General features: G+C 35.2%; 1 protein-coding gene across 5 annotated transcripts in view; it reads left to right on the top strand.

The window, feature by feature from the left end:
* PIEZO2 (piezo type mechanosensitive ion channel component 2) overlaps nt 1-17,467 on the top strand; it is a 524,101-nt gene that overhangs the window by 436,998 nt on the left and 69,636 nt on the right. For all 5 annotated transcript variants that reach the window (XM_037028556.1, XM_037028560.1, XM_037028559.1 and 2 more), the window contains 5 exons: nt 6,983-7,226; nt 9,663-9,759; nt 10,833-10,992; nt 12,473-12,562; nt 16,299-16,420. In XM_037028556.1, the coding sequence (XP_036884451.1) occupies nt 6,983-7,226; nt 9,663-9,759; nt 10,833-10,992; nt 12,473-12,562; nt 16,299-16,420 (713 nt within the window). The remainder of the gene's footprint in view (nt 1-6,982; nt 7,227-9,662; nt 9,760-10,832; nt 10,993-12,472; nt 12,563-16,298; nt 16,421-17,467) is intronic.

Genomic DNA, 17,467 nt, shown 5'->3' with positions numbered 1-17,467 from the left:
TGTTGCTATAGTAAATAGGACTTTTTCCTAGTTTCTCCTAATGATAGTTCATTGTTGGTGCACAAAATTGCCATTGATTTTTGAATATTGATTTTGTATCCTGCTATTTTGCCACATTCACTTATGAGTTTGAGTATTTTTTTTTTGGTGAAGAATATAGGGTTTTTTTGTGTACACTATCATGTCATTTGTGAACGATGACAACTTCTTCCATTTAAATTTGGATGCCTTTTATTTATTTTTCTTGTCTGATTGCTATGGCTAGAATTTCCAGTACTATATTGAATAAGAGTGATTAAAGCAGACATCCTCTTTTGGTTCCTGATCTTAATGGAAGAACTTTCAGTTTTCTGCCAATTGAGTATGATGTTGGCAGTAGGCTTCTCATATATGGTCTTTATTGTGTTGATGTATGCTTCTTCTGTTCCCACTTTGCTGACAGATTTTATAATAAATAGGCACTAGATTTTATAAAGTGCTTTTTCATCATTTATTGATATGATTATGTGATTCTTGTCCTTCATTTTGTTTATGTGCTTTATTACATTTACTGGCTTTCAAACATTGTACCATCCCAGCATCCTGTGGATCAATCCTACTTGATCATGGTGTATGATCTTCTTAATGTATTGCTGGATCTGGATTGCCTATTTTGTTGAGGATTTTGGAATCTACATTAATCAGAGATATTGGCCTATAATTTTCTTTCTGGTTATGTCTTTACCTGATTTTGGAATTTGTATAATATTGGCCTTGTAAAAAGAGTGGGAGTCTTCTCTTTTCTTGAATTTTTTGGAATAGTTTCAGAAAGGTTGGAGTTAGGTCTTCTCTGAATGTTTGATATAATTTGCCTATGAAGCCATCAGGTCCCAGGCTATTGTGGACCTGAAATTTTTTTGATTACTGCTTTGATCTCGCTAGCTGTTTCAGTGTATTCTGGCTATCTGCCTCTTCTTGATTTCTTTTGGAAGACTGGATGTAGAAATTTGTCCGTTTCTCCCAGGTTGTCCAATCTTGGCATACAGTTGTTCATAGTAATATCTTATAATCCTTTGCATTTTTATAATATCAGTTTTTATTTCTCCCCTTTCATTTATAATTTTATTTATTTGGGTCCTCTCTCTTTTTTTCTTCATGAGTTTGATTAAAGGCTTGTCAGTTTTGTTTATCTTTTCAAAGAACCAGCTCCTGGATTTATTGATCTTTTAAATTGTTCTTTTAGTCTCTATATCATGTAATTCTGCTCTAATCTTGATTATTTTCTTCCTTCTATTCACTCTGGCTTTCTTTGATTTTGTTCCTCTAGTTCTTGTAGATGTAGGGTTAGGTTGTTTATTTAGGATTTTCTATGTTCTTTAGGTAGGCCTGTATTGCTATAAACTTTCCTGTCAGGACAGCCTTTGCTTTGCCCCATAGGTTTTGGGTTTTTATGTGTTCATTTTCATTTGTCTCCATGTACTTTTTGATTTCTTCCTTTATGTCACTGTTAAGCCATTCATTATTTAACAACGTGTTATTCAGTCTCCATGTATTTTAATGTTTTTGAGTTTTTTGCTTGAGGTTGGTTTCTCCTTTCAAGCCATTGTAATTTAAGAAAATGCTTGATATGATTTCCGTTTTCTTGACTTTGTCAGGCTTTTTTGTGTGTGTCCTACTATGTTACATATCTTTGAAAAAATCCATGTGCATTTGTAAAGAATGTATATTTTGCTTCTTTGGAGTGAAATGCTCTGTAAATATCAACTAAGTCCATTTGATCTACAGTGTCATTTGGTACCACAATGTCCTTGTTGATTTTTTGTTTGGACAATCTATCCATTGTTGACAGTGGGGTGTTAAAATCCCCTATGACTGTATTGCTATGGACCTCCTTCTTAAAGTCCTCCAAGACTTTTCTTCTATATATAGGTGCTCCTATGTTGTGTATAAATGTGTTTACAAGGGTTATATTCTCTTGTTGGGCAACTCCATTAAGTATTATGTGGTGATCTTATTTGTCTTGTGATGGCCTTTGTTCTGATGTCTATTTTGTCTGATATAATTATTGCTACTCCAGCTTTTATTTCATGTCTATATGCATGGGATATTTTTTCTATCTCTTCCTTCACTTTCAGCCTATGTAGATCTTTTGTTCTGATGTGGATCTCTTATAGGTAGCATACCTGAGGTTTGTGTTTAAGCCATCCCTTTACCATCTCTTGCAATGCTGGTTTGGTGGAGATGTACTCTTTTACCCTATTTTTTTTTCTGAGAAACTCCTTCTTTCACCTTCCAGGTTAAATGAGATCCTTGCTGGATAGAGTCCTCTTGTTTACAGGTCTTTGCTTTTCATTACTTGGAATATTTCATGTGATTCCTTCCAGTTTGTATTGTTTCTATTGAGAAATCTGCCAATAGCCTTATTGGAGCTCCCTTGTATGTCACTAGCTGTTTCTCCTTTGCTGCCTGTAAGATTCTCCCTTTGTCTATAAATTTTGCCATTTTAATTATGATGTATCTTAGAGTGGGCCTCTTTGGGTTCCTTTTGATTGGAGCCTTCTATGCTTTCTGAACTTTCATGACTTTTTTCCTCACTAGGTTAGGGAAGTTTTCTTTCATTACTTTTTCAAACATATTTTTTATCCCTTGCTCCTTTCCTTCTCCTTCTGGTATCCCTATGATGAGAACATTGTTATGTTTCACATTGTCCTGCAGTTCCCTTAAATTACCCCATTCTTTTTGAGTCATTTTTCATTTTGTTGCTCTGACTGGGTGTTCTCTTCTACCTTGTCTTCCAACTTGCTTATTTGATCTTCTGCTTCATCTAGTCTGCTTTTAATTCCTTCTACTGTATTCTTCATTTCAGATATTGTAGTCTTCATTTCCTCCTTGTTCTTATTCACAGTCGTTATGTCATTTTTCATGCTGATGTAGTTCCCACTAAGCTCCTATAGCTCCCATAAAGTGCTCTGTAGTTCTCATTGAGTGTCTTTGGCATCCTCATAACCATTACTTTGTACTCTATGTCTAATAAATTGCTTACTTCAATTTCATTTAGCACTTTTTCTGGAGATTTTTCTTTCTTTTTGATTGGAGGTTGTTTCTTTTTCTCCCCATTTTAGGTAACTCTTGTTTGTTTCTCCATATTTTATTATCCTGCTTTGACTACCTGTCTTCATATTTGTGTCTTCTTCAATTTCTTTCGTCAATGTCTTATAATTTTCCTAGTACAGGTATTTTATTTCCTGGGTTAAATTTATTCCTAGGTATTTCATTTTTTGATATAAATATAAATACATTTTTAAAATTTCTCCTTCTGATAGTTTATTATTGTTGAAGTAAAATGCAACTAATTTCTGAATATGAATTTTGTATCCTCCTACCACTGAATTCATGTATCAGTTCTATTAATTTTTTTGGTGGAATCTTTATGATTGTCTGTATACTATATCATGTCATTTCCAAATAATGACAGTTTTACTTCTTCCTTTCTAGTTTGGATGCCTTGTATTTCTTTTTCTTGTCTGATTTTTGTGGCTAGAACATCTAATACTATGTTGGATAAAAGTGTTGTCAGTGGACACTCTTATCTGTCCTCATCTTAAGGAAAATGCTTTTAGATTTTCCCCATTGAGTATGATGTTATCTGTGGGTTTGTTGTATATGGTCTTTATTATGTTGAGGAATGTTTACTTCATTCCCACTTTACCATAAATAGATGCTGGGTTTTGCCAAATGTTTTTTTTCTACACCTATTGATATGATCATGATTGTTATTTTCTGTTTTACTTTTTGTTTATATGATGTATCATCTTAATTGATTTGCAGGTATTGAACCAACTTTGCATCCCAGGCTTAAATCTTACTTGGTTGTGGTGTATATTTTTAATGTATTGATGAATTTCATTTTCTAATACTTTGTTAAAGATTTTTTGTGTCTATGTTCATCAAGGATATTGGCTTATAATTTTCTCTTTTTTTGTCATGCCTTTTTCTTATTTTAAAGTCAGAGTAGTGCTGGCCTTGAAAAAATATGCTTGGCAGCCTTCCCTTCTCTTGAATTTTTTGTAATAGTTTGACAAGGATAGGTGTTAATTCTTCTTGAATGCTTGTTAGAATTCACCTATGAAGCTATACAGCCGAGGACTTTTATTTGTTGGGAGTTTTTTTATTACTGATTCAATTTTGCTTATAGTAATCAGTCTGTTCAGAATTTATGTTTCTTCTTGATTCAGTCTTAGAAGATTGTATATTTCTAGGAATTTATCCATTTTTTCAAGGTTGTCCAATTGATTGACACATAGTTTTCTTGAAGTATTTTCTTGTAATCTTTTGTATTTCCATGATTACACTTATAACTTCTCTTTCTTTCTTACTTATTCATTTGGGCCCTGTCTTTTGTTTTCTTGATGACTCTGACTAAGGGTTTATCAATTTTGTTTATTTTTTTCAAAGAATTAGTTCTTGATTTTATTGATTTTCTGTGTTTACTTCCAGTCTGATATTTATTATTTCCTTTCTTCTACTCCCTTGGGGATTTGTTTATTGTTCATTTTCTAGTTCCTTTACATGTTAGATTAGATTGTCTAGTTGAGGGTTGTTGTTTTGTTTTGTTTTGTTTTTATTTCTTGAAGTAAGTCTATAATGCTATGAATTTCTCTCTAAAAATTGCTTTTTCTGTGTCCCATAAATTTTGGTTTGTTGTGTTTTCTCTTTTATTTCTCTCAGGTGTCTCTTGATTTCTTCTGTGTTTGCATTGTAACCCATCCACTCTTTAGTAACATGTTATTTAGCCTCCATGTGCTTGTGTATTTTTCCATTTTCTTCTTATTGATTTCTAGTTTCATGCCATTGTAAACAGCGAAGATGCTTGATATTATTTCAGTCTTTGTAAATTTACTGAGATTTGTTTTGTGGTCTATTTTGGAAAGTGTTACATGTGCACTTGAAAAGAATGTGTATTGTGCTGCTTTGGGGTAAAAATGCTCTAAAAATATAAATTGAATTTATCTGGTCTAATGTATCATTTAAGGCCAGTTTTCTTGTTGATTTTTATTTTTGGTCTGGAAGATCTGCTAATCAATGGGATATTAGAGTCCCCTTCTATGGCTGTATTACTGTCAATATCTACCTTGATATCCTTCAATATTTGCTTTATTTATTTTGATGCTACAATATTGGGTGCATAAATGTTTATAAGAATTATACCCTCTTGTTAGATTGACCCATTTATCATTATATAATGTCTTTTTTGTCTTTTATATAGTCTTTGTTGTATAATTTTTTTATTTCCATTTATATCTTTTTTCATCCATATCTTTTTAGTCTGTGTGTGTCTTTCAATCTGAAGTGGGTCTCTAAGACAGCATATATATAGATAGGTCTTGTTTTCTTATTTAGTAAGCTACTGTATATCTTTCGATGGTGTATTAATTAATTTAAATTTAAAGTGGTTATTGATATGTATATTGGTATTGCCATTTTATTTATATTTATGTTCTTTTCTCCCTTCTTTTTTTAAAAGAAGTTCTTTGACATTTCTCATAAACTGGTTTGGTAGTAATGAAGTGTTTAGCTTTGAAAAAAACACGTTCTTATTTTTGGTTTGTTTGTTTTAAAATTAAATTTATTGGATGACATTGGCTAATAAGATTATAGAGATTTCAAGTGTACATTTCTTTTTTTTAATTTATTTATTTATCTTAGAGGGAAAGCGAAGGAGAGAGAGAGAGAGAGAAATATCAATGTATGGTTGCCTCTCATTCATCCCCTGCCGGGAACTGGGAACCAGGAACTGGCCTGCAACCCAGGCATGTGCCCTGACTGGAAATCGAACCGCAATCGTGTGGTTCGCAGGCCCACGCGCAATCCACTGAGCTACACCAGCCAGGGCTCAAGTGTACATTTCTGTGATACATTACCTGTACATTGTATTGTGGGCCCACCACCCAAAGCCAAATCATCTTCTGTCATTATATATTTATTTCCCCTTCACCCTTTACTTTTATAGCAATCCCTTCCCTCTAGTAACCACCATACTGCTGTTTCTGCAAATTTTTGTTTGCTTGTTTTTCTTGTTTATTCATTTGTTGATTTCAATTTTATGTCCCTCATATGAGTGATTTCATATGGTTTTTAGCTTTTACTGACTTATTCACTTAGCATATTCTCAAGGTCTATCCACGTTGTCACAAATGACAGTATTTCATCTTTTCTTTTCTTTTTTAATTTATTGTTGTTCAGTTACAGTTGTCCCACCCCTATTCCCATTGCTCACCCTTACCCCATCCCCCCTCCCACAGTCAATGACCCCCAATGTCCCTTCCCATGAGTCCTCTATTCCTGTTCCTTTGCTTGTGACTAATATTCCATTGTATACCTATGTACTACATCTTCTTTATCCAATCATCTATCAAATGACACTTTGTTTGTCTCCATGTCTTGGCCACCATGAATAATGCTGCAGTGGACATAGGGGTGCAAATATCTTTGGAAATAATTTTTTTCAAAGTTTGGGGTAGATAACCTGAAGAGCAGTTGCTGGGTCATATGGTAACTCTATTCTTAATTTTTTAAGTAATCTATATACAGCTTTTAATAGTGGCTGTACCAGTTTACATTCCCACTGTTCTCTCACTCCTGGAGGCATCTGTATCTTAGAATTTTTTTTTATCATACAATTACTCAAGCCTCCTACAGAAAGACAGAAATTTTGAGTTCTCAAGTAATGGACAGAGAACTACTGAGGGAAATTTGGCCCAAATCAGTTGATGATAAACATGCACACAGTGTCTTCACAACTTACCTATCCATCCATTACTATTTCAGTGAGGATTTTCAGTAGACCAGGAAGTGTCAAATAAAAGATGAATACAAAGTTTATAGTATTACTCACAAAGTGAAGTCAAATGAATACTATGACTCTTTCCATAATTAAAATAGAATCTCCCAACTTAATTTATTCTTCATTTTTCTTATTGTCTTTGGGTGTTTTTTTTTTCAGATCATATTTAGACATGTCCAAAGTGATTATCTTCAGCTACCTCTTCTGGTTCGTCCTCACAATCATCTTCATCACTGGGACAACAAGAATCAGCATCTTTTGCATGGGTTACTTGGTGGCCTGCTTTTATTTCCTGCTCTTTGGGGGTGATTTGCTATTGAAACCAATCAAGAGCATCCTGCGTTATTGGGACTGGCTGATTGCATACAACGTTTTTGTCATTACAATGAAAAACATACTGTCAGTAAGTGGTTCCCACCATGTAACACATTTGTGTTTTCAGTGTAAGAGTAAACAGTCTATTCAGTGGTTATTAAAAACCCATCAGCATCACACTGCTCTTTTAAAACCTCCAAATAGGAAGCTGCAAATTCAGAATTCAAATGACCATTTATTACTCCTTGTTTTGGCGGATTAAGCAGAATCCTTTTTGCTTATTTTTACCATCTTGAGGTCACATGATGAAAGGATATGTATTCATAGAAATAAACTCTAAAACATATTTTATTAATTAAAATCACATCTCTTCTGAAAAATACATATCATCATCACTCTTGATATGATAAAAAATACAATACATCATCATCAATTTATCATCAGTCCTTACTATAGTACAAAATGGCCCTTTAAAGTCATGTCATGTTGGCTAAAAGAACTCTTATCTAGAAGGAGTTACAGAAATATTAAATAAAATGAGCACAGTACTCTATAACACTTTTTGGGGTAGGGAATGAGATAGGATAAGCGATTGAAAGCATGAATGTTTTATGTACGCATTAGATGTGGGTAGACACATAGGCGATCACAGGTTCATGGTTGCCTCAGAGTACAGGCATTGTAAGCAGAGCCCAATTAAGACAACAGAAAGTTGAGGCACAACCCACCTTTCTTCTACAAAGTTTATCTGCTCTGCTTCTTAAAATTCCATGTTCCAGAGCATAGCTTTTCCACTGACCTGGTAGGTAATTCACACTACTCCTTTGTAATCTCAGAGTCACATAAAATATTTTGAGCCACAGGACACCAGTTATTTGTTGTTTTGTGATATTAAACAATAATATTTAATGAACTGAAGGAGTTAATAAATCTCAAGTTGACCCTAACTTAAAGTTGTCCTGGTGTCGACTACTCCCAGGTTATACCTGATAATGCATTAGAGGAACAATGATGTAATGACTTCCTGCTTCTTCCCTTCCTAACAACTTAAAGACGACTTCACTAGGCAGGCAATTTAACCGTAAAAGCATTTGATTTTTTTGTGGTGAGGGCATATCTATTGTTATGTTTGGAGGTCTTAGAAAGTCAAGTCTATGTTATCATGAATATTTGAATAATTTATTTTGTCTACAGACTGTGAAAATGTTAATTTTCAATGATAATAAAAGTAACTTTTATTTATCAATTTTACCTTACCAATATTTATTTACATTTTGGGTAGTATTGGCTAGTATTAGGAGAGAATATGAGATAGGAAAACAAACATCATTTCATTCTAAATCCAGTCTGATGGTTAAGGATTCATTACTAAAAGCTGATCCCTACAACCATTCCTGGAATATGTGTGTTTACAAAACCCATGCATTCATTTATTCTGTAAATATATATTGCACCTTTTTTTGGCTAGGCACTGTTTTATATCTTAAAGAGCTAAAAATAAATAACACTCAAATTTTACCCTCAAGAAACCCACATTTTTAAAAAAAGTTCAACCTATTTATAATTATATGATCTTTTGATGATAATTATCACAACTATTCAGAATAATAAAACCGGAAAAAAGGTACCTAATACATTGCTTAAATAAGTTGGGAACAGGCTTCTTTGTGGTGATGCCATTTAAACCCACCACAGACTTGAAAGACAAATTGAAATGTGTCCAGGGAGACAAAGTGGGGAGAATAACCCCAATTTAGGAAAACTGAACAAAAATATGGCTTGTAGGACTAAAATAGGAATTCAGAAAGCATGTGCTGTTGGATACTAATGCTGGGTAACTGCTCATTTGGGAGCAAATCCTAATTATATTCTATAATCTCATTTCCCAGGAAATATACATAATTCAGTCATTACCCTTATGTGTTAGCTTGCAATAATTAATGTTTATTTAAACTTTTCCCCCATCATGATGTGAATTTAAAATATGACAAGAAAGCATTGTTATGAGACAATCACATGCAAATCAACCCAAAAGATTTCTTTATCCAGACAATTGACAAAAAAGCCTCAAAACACATACTCTGATCCTATTCTAAGAACTATATATCATGTAGCTTATATTTGTGATGATGTCCTAGCAAATAGCATAGGTTTAGTATGTGTGTTTTGCCAGAAAATCCAAAATTCAACTCTTGGGTTTCAGTGCTTACCCATTTGTTACCACAGAGATCAGCTTATTTCTATGATAATCTAATATTTCCTCTTTGAAAAGAGAGGTGCTCACAAGTGCAGAAAACATCACACTAAAGGCTCTTCCTTTACTCATTGGGCTTAATTTTCTCAGGAAATGATAATGTTCCTGAAGCATGACTCCATGGTGACTGTATTTTTAGGTACTGTCAGTACTTTCCATAATCATTGGCACTGAGACTTTGTGAAATCTTGCATGTGTTGGGATTGCAAGACATCAAGCTTTTTTCTGGGTGCAAAGTTTCAGACTTTGCCTTTACCATTTATTTTTCAGATAGGAGCATGTGGATACATTGAAAAACTGGTTAAAAATAGTTGCTGGTTGATCCAAGCTTTCAGCCTGGCCTGCACAGTCAAAGGCTATAAAATGCGTAAGTATAAAAAGCATATTTGGGAATGAAAGAACAACAAGGAAGGACAACTGTATTATTCTACTTTAAAAGTTGGGCCAAACATATAAACAAAAGAGATAAAAGTAGAGTTCAACTTGATCTACATGGAGGCTTTAGAATTGCCTTGCATTTTTAGTGTATTATCCATAATAGGAAGTGCTCCTACTCCAGCCACCTTGGATTGTCATCTACAAACATCCCAAATCCTGACAGGTTTGGAGTAGGGTGTGGCCTGTAATAACTTCCTGAACCTTTTTGCATTGTGGTTAGGAAGGTTTAGAGAAGTCCATTCAAACCTGTGCTCATTGCAGTTAGAATCTTGAGTCGTCAACATTATTCTGGTGTCCAGGCTCTTCTCTCTCTTCAGGAAGCTCAGAGAGCTTCAAACTCAGGGAACAAATGGGAAAAGCTGCAAAATTTCTGGAGTTACACTCCCACCAGGACAGAGGCAGAAGTCCCATTTCCATTTTTCTGCCTTTTGTATCAACACCACACATGGTCCTCCATTGTACCCAGACTAGGGGCAATCGGAACATTATACTCCCCACTGTGGCTGACAATTTAGGCTATACTTTCCTAAAGATGAAGACTCACTGGGGATTTGTTATGATTTAGGGTCAGTTGTGTTATTGAGACCCCTTCTTCTAATAGACCCCACTGTGCTGCTTACCTCTGGGTAGAGCCTATTCCAGAGCATTGCCTCTGGCATTGAGATATGCAGACATTATTTTTATGGCCTTTGTTGGAAGTTGGGGGTGGGAGTCCCTTTTTTTCTAAAACATAGGTATACGCAGGAGCCCTCCTTGGCAAAGAGCCTCTCCTCTTCCTTAAATTGCCAATAGTTCACTCTGTGGTCAGCCTTACAGATTAATGTTCATAATTGGATTTGAAGAGTGTAGCCTTGCCTGTTACTAAATCAACTCATAAGTGAGTTGATGGGTCAGAATGTTGCTTTTATGCCTGTGTGATTTCCCAAGACTGATCATACCACAGGTATAAAACAACAATGAAAATGGATGTTAATTTTAATTATTTTTTATTTTTTGCTTCAGCTGAAGATGATTCCTCATGTAAACTACCCAGTGGTGAAGCAGGAATTATTTGGGACAGCATATGTTTTGCCTTTCTTCTGCTGCAGAGAAGAGTTTTTATGAGTTACTATTTCCTACATGTTGTGGCAGACATAAAAGCTTCGCAGATCCTGGCATCGAGGTAGGGTAGGCTTCTTCTTAGACTCCACTCACTCTTCCAGTTGTCGCCTCTGGTCTTGTAAGTTTATGTTGGGGATGTCAATAGCTAGGTGTGGATTACCTTCCCTGCTGTACCGTCTCAGAGACACCAGCCAACTGAACAGTGAAATCAGTGAACCTGACAGGTGAGAATCAAAGCCAAACACCAGTGAGCTGAGGTTGAAAGTAAAGGGTTGGAGACAGTGACTACAAGATATTTGACTTCAGGGGCAGTGATGGAAGGCTACACTTCCATCACTTCCTAAGGCTATAATGAACTGATGATTCTTATACTTCCTAAGGCTATAGGAAACTATGGTGTGTACATGGGTTCTTTATCTAAGATTTGAGGATGTTTGCTTGCTTATGAGCAGATTTCAATAGCAGAGGAAAGGTTAAAAATGTAGGAAGAGAGGAATAAAGGAAAGGGTTGAGCCTCTCAGGCTGCAGGTGGGAAAGGGAACTGAGTACAGACAGACCTCAGGAAGGAGAATGTCACCTCTTTGTCACTGCAGGAAAGGGCATCCACTGGATAAGTGGCAGAAAGCTGAGCAAATAATTGCTTCAGGACTTCTGTTCTTTCTGAGTAGTAGGAAGCTATATAATTTACTAGGAGTCAAAAGCCTTTGACAGAATTCAAGATTTGAAATAAGGGTAAGAAGTTTGAAATAGCCACAAGAGAGGATCAGAATAGTTTCCAGAAAGGGGTGCAGTGGATGGTTGACCAGGCATGCATTTTCTGTACCTCTGGTGATAGCCCATCTAAGCACAGGGCTGAAATACCATTGGGATTTTACAAACTTGTAATTTGCCAAGCACTTGACAAATTACATGACATATGACAATGTAACAAAGTTGAGAATATCAAGAGAGATTGATGAGAGATCTATTGGATCCCTTAAGTTGGGTTGAAATGTGAGGAAAAACAAAACAGAAGGGAAGGTAAGGATAGAAGGAAGAAAATCAAAGAGGCAAGAGACTGAAAATACGATTGATGGGACTTCTACTCCAACTTTGCATATTCCCTGAAGGAATCCTCAGCTCACTGCATACTCCTTTCTGCTTATTGAGTAGAAAACAAATCTGAGCTGAGTTCTTGCAAATGTTTCCTAGTGGGACAACTGGAATAAGGTCAGGTGAATGACACCATGCTGAGGTATAACATTCTATGGGACAGGTTTGAAGAGGTACATGGCTTTTAACATCTTAGAAAACACAAACCATTTTATTTTTACTGATCTCTGTGTTGTAAGCAGCCTCGCCATCTTGGGGGGAGCTTGTGTCATTTTCATTCACTTGAAAGAGGTTTCTAAAAAGGGCCTTGTGAATCCTACTCCCAGCCAGGAAACTAAAGTCAACAGCCCAAAAGCAAATGTTTTCTAACCCTTAGTAATCACTGTAGGGCAAGGAGAGTAACAACAATAGAAGTACTAATTTGCTCTATGTTTCCAATTTTCCTTTAGAGGGGCCGAACTTTTCCAGGCCACAATTGTAAAGGCTGTAAAAGCAAGAATTGAGGAAGAGAAAAAATCAATGGATCAGCTGAAGAGGCAGTAAGGACACTTTATTTTACTCTCTTCCATTCCTTTAATTTTGGTTTGTATGATCCCATTCAGACTCTCTCAGCTGTTGAGAAGACTCAGTGCTCTGAAAAAAGCTGTGTTAGCTTTCCCAACTTCCCAGGTATGTACTCTTGCATCAGGTAGAAACTCTTATGCCTGATAGACTGAATATGGAAGTCATTAAAAAGAAAGATGGCTGCAACATGGCAGAAAGAGAGCCAGCTTAGGTAAGGCCAATGTCAAGTCTTAGTTTGGCTGTTTACTTCAGAAACTTGAGCAAGTCATTCACATGAATTTTAATTTTCTGTTATAAACTAGGGCTAACAATTCTATATAAAGTTTTATGAAGACTAAACAAGTTAATGAGTGAGACAGCATCTAGCCCAGTGCCAGGCACTTGGAGAAAATGATTATTACATCTATGGGCTAAGAAAGTAAATGCAGAGTCCTGGCTCTGGAAGGATCTTTAGAGATAACATAACCCAGTCTCTTCGATAAGAAACTGATGTCCCGCCCTATTAGATAACTTCAAATTCACGACTAACTAGTGACATCACTAGAAATATCACAACCCATATTTCCTTAAATTCACTTCAAGACCTTGTCTGCCACAACAATCTGGAGAAGTCAAGACAGACTTCACCCAAGGGATTTGAGAATTCTAAATTGCTTTTTTAAGCACATTATAAAGAATTTTCTTGGAGTGTAATTTCCAGCAATGAATGCAACTTCTGAGAGTTGGCATCTTTTTTATTTTTAAGTATATCTTATTGATTATGTTATTACACTTTTCCCAATTTTTTTCTCCCTTTTATCTCCCCTCTCCCCTGCACCCCTCCCACCTTCTAACATTCCCTTCCCTTAGTTCATGTCCATGGGTTGTACATATAAGTCCTTTGGCTTCTCCATTTCCTATAACATTCTTAACCTTTCCCCATTTATTTTATGCCAACCAGTTATGCTTCTTATTCCATGTACCTTTCCCCACTCCATTCTTCCCTTCACCCTCCCCACTGAAAACCCTCCATGTGATCTCCATTTCTGTGATTCTATTCTTGTTCTAGTTGTTTGCTAACTTTTGTTTTCATTTTTTAGGTTCAGTTGTTGATAGTTATGAGTTTGTTGTCATTTTACTATTCATTGTTTTCAATCTTCTTCTATTTCTTAGATAAGTCCCTTTAACATTTCATATAATAAGGGCTTAGTGATGATGAACTCCTTTAACTTGACCTTATCTAGGAAGCACTTTATCTGCTTTTCTGTTGTAAATGATAGCTTGGCTGGATAGTGTAATCTTGAATGTAGATCCTTGCCTTTCATGATTTCAAATACTTCTTTCCAGCCCCTTCTTGCCTTCCAGGTTTCATTTGAGAAATCAGCTGATAGTCTTATGGGAACTCCTTTATAGGTAACTCTCTCCTTTCCTCTTGCTACTTGCTAATCTTAAAAGTAGCATTTCTCTTCATCTTTAATAGCTATCTTTATCTTTAATTTAAAGATAAAGACAAAGACTTTCTCTTTATTTTTAATCTTGAGTAATTTAATGATGATGTGCCTTGGTGTGTGCTTCCTTAGGTCCAGTTTCTTTGGGACTCTGAGCTTCCTGGATTTCCTGGAAGTCTATTTTCTTTGCCAGATTGGGGGAGTTTTACTTCATTATTTGTTCAGATAAGTTTCCAATTTCCTGCTCTTGTTTTTCTCCTTCTGGTAGCCCTATGATTAGCATGTTAGAGAGCTTAAAGTTGTCCCAGAGGTTCCTAAACCTCTCCTCATTTTTTTTTTTTTAATTCTTGTTTCTTCATTCTGTTCTGGTTTGGAGGTTTATTTCTTCCTTCTGCTCCAAATTGTTGATTTGAGTCCCAGTTTCCTTCCCTTCACTATCAGTTTCATGTATATTTTGCTGTATTTCACTTTGGGTAGCCTTCATTTCCTCCTTCATTTTGTGACTGAGCTCAATCAATTCTGTGAGCATCCTGATTACCAGTATTCTGAACTCTGCATCAGATAGGTTATCTATTTCCTTCTCTCTTAGCTCTTTTCTGCAGTTTTGATCTATTCTTTCATTTTGAGCCATATTTCTTTTCTCAGTGCACCTGTTATGTTGTAAGGGGCAGAGCCTTAGGTATTTGCCAGGATGGGGCAACTGTCTTTGCTGCCACTGTAGCTCTGTCTGTGGGGGAGGGTCCAGAGAGAAAAAATGCCACTTGCTTGCTCTGCTCTAGCCCCACTTTCCAATGAACACTTCTGTGAGACTTGGAGTTTCTCTGACCGTCATAATCCCATGCAGTAGTTTACAGCTAGCTTTGAGTCTTTAGTTTCCCATCCAGCCAGCCCTGCCTAGCCTGCACAATCTGTGGCCTTGCTGCACCTCCTCTCTGTTTGGCTACCTGTCTCTTATCTCCACCCTTCCTACTAGTCTGGGTGAATGTTTCTTTAGCGCCTTGGTTGTTGGAGTTCCTTACAATTTGATTTTCTGGCACTTCTGGTTGTTTATTGTTTTTAAAATTGTTTGTTATCCTTCTTTTGGTTGTGCAAGGAAGTAAAGCATTTTCACCTACACCTCCATCTTGTCTGGAACTGGGATCGGTAGCCCTTAATGTGTTTGGGGACCAAGTTTAAGAGCTGATGGCCTAGAATTCAGAATCTAGCCACTTTTCTGAAGAAAAATTCCCTGAGTTTGCTAAGATGGCTTCACTCCATTCTGGCCTCACTTTTATCCATGCAAAAATATTTGCCAGAATAAATTACACCGTCCCATGGCATGGTTATTTTTGCTATCAAAGATATGAGATATATAGTGTAATAGAGTATAACTGTTGCTTTTGTTATTTCTAACTACCTAAATTAAATCTAGAGAAATGACAAATTTGGACCCACATTCAGAATGTGTTCCCATAAATGAAGCCTGTTACTATAATTCACTTCACTAAATTTTTCACTTGCTTAAATAATAAAAGTTCAGAATAAAAATGAATGAAGACAACGATCATTGCAAAAAACAAACTGAAAATGTTGTTTTAGCTGTACAAAACAGAAATTGTGCCTAAATCATTTTAAAAACTTGTGCAAATATCCAGAATTTTAGGTATAAATTAAGTCATGAAACATTTCAGGAGGGCAGATCTGGGGAATAGAGTTCAAAATCTCAGAATATTCTTCCTGAGTAAGCAGACAAAATAAAGGTAGTTAATCAATAATTAAAGATGCAATAATACATTTTTTCCAGAACGAATAGGAAATTATATTTGAAACAGGGAAGAGGTATATTGTCTAACAAAAAACTTGTGAACATTTGAGGAGTGACTTGCTATTTACAAAACAGTTCTCACTTTCATCTATTTCTTCATTTGATGTTCACAATTATGTAAGGTAGACAGATATTATAAAAATGCAAGCCCTAGGAGAACAAAGGACTTATATTTCATAATATGCTGTGCTCAGAATGGCAACGGTACAAGGTATAAGTGGTCATAAAATATCGCATACCAGACTTTAGCATAATTATTATTGGTCATATTATTAAGACTAACATCTGTGTAGTGGAAATTAACATAAGTATATAAAAAAAACATGGGAATACTTGTTCCTAATAAGAAGCTGTTCACAAGTCCCAAATACTACTTTCTTCCTGCTTTTAGCTGTATACATAAAAGTATAAATCCAAAGTATGACCACATGATAACTGCAGACGTGTTCTTGGCATTGCTGCTGTTCTTGCCTCTTACAGGATGGATCGTATCAAAGCCAGGCAACAGAAGTACAAAAAGGGTAAGGAGAGGATGCTGAGCTTGACCCAGGAGTCAGGGGAAGGCCAAGACATCCAAAAACTCTCTGAAGAGGATGACGAAAGTATGTTGAGAAATTTCCCTTTTACTTGAGTACCTTGATGTTGAATAATATCTTGATATTGGGAAGGGCTGTAAAATAACATTACTGTTCATTCTGCCAATTTATCAATATATTTTTTAACTTAATAAGTTTCAGCTTCCCATTGTGAATGGGATACCTTTCTTTATTTTATATAGTACATATTTAATGAATCCATGACTTTACAAATATCTTCTCTTCAGCAAGGCAACTTTGATCAACACATAACCTAGTTTCTGTTCCACAGATGTGTTTCTGAAGAAAATGGCATATATTTGCTTGACTTGTTACTTTAAGAAAGAACTTTCAGAGAAGCAATCAACTGTAATCTTTGATTTCTATAAATTTCATATGAAAACTAAGTATGTACATGTATTTTATGTGGTGTCTAAATAATGATAATTAAAATATCATTTAATTATTGTCTTTACAATGAAACTTAAGATGAACTATGTATTTACTATATCTAGCTATAGATATGTTGTATCTAGTTAAGTTTAAAAGGCTTTCTTATAGGTGTTTCCATGCTTTTCTATTTAAAGGGAATAAAGAAGAAATAATGCATGAGAGTATCTATTAATCACCAGTAAATGTGTAGTTTTTCACTAATACATTAAAATAATTAGAATAAAAATGCCTGGTTATGGTAATATAGGTATTTTAACAAATTATTTGCCACTAAATTATTCTATACATTTTGGGTGATGCTTCTTTTCTGTTAATTCAATAGAAAATTCAGTGTGAAATGCATTTTTGACAGATAATCTCTTCCTTTTTATATTTCTTTCTGTGCCCTCAGTTACTAAAAAGAAAGTGAAAATGTGGCATAAGGTTAATAGAACACAGTATTTACCTCATGAAATCAACTGCTAATACGTGTAAATTTTCAGATTCAGTATAGTTCATTTTCCTGACTTCTGATGTATTTTTGTGACTTACCTAGATTTTGACAATTGAGTTGTTAAAGCGTGGTTTTCAAAATTTGTTTTCTCACTTTATAAGAATTAATATTTGAACATATTTTATTTT

The sequence above is a fragment of the Sturnira hondurensis genome, unplaced genomic scaffold (assembly GCF_014824575.4).
Source record: "Sturnira hondurensis isolate 20B ecotype Veracruz unplaced genomic scaffold, ASM1482457v3 Scaffold0020038, whole genome shotgun sequence".
In the NCBI taxonomy this organism is placed as follows: domain Eukaryota; kingdom Metazoa; phylum Chordata; class Mammalia; order Chiroptera; family Phyllostomidae; genus Sturnira; species Sturnira hondurensis.
This window is presented reverse-complemented; position numbering and strand designations above follow the sequence as displayed.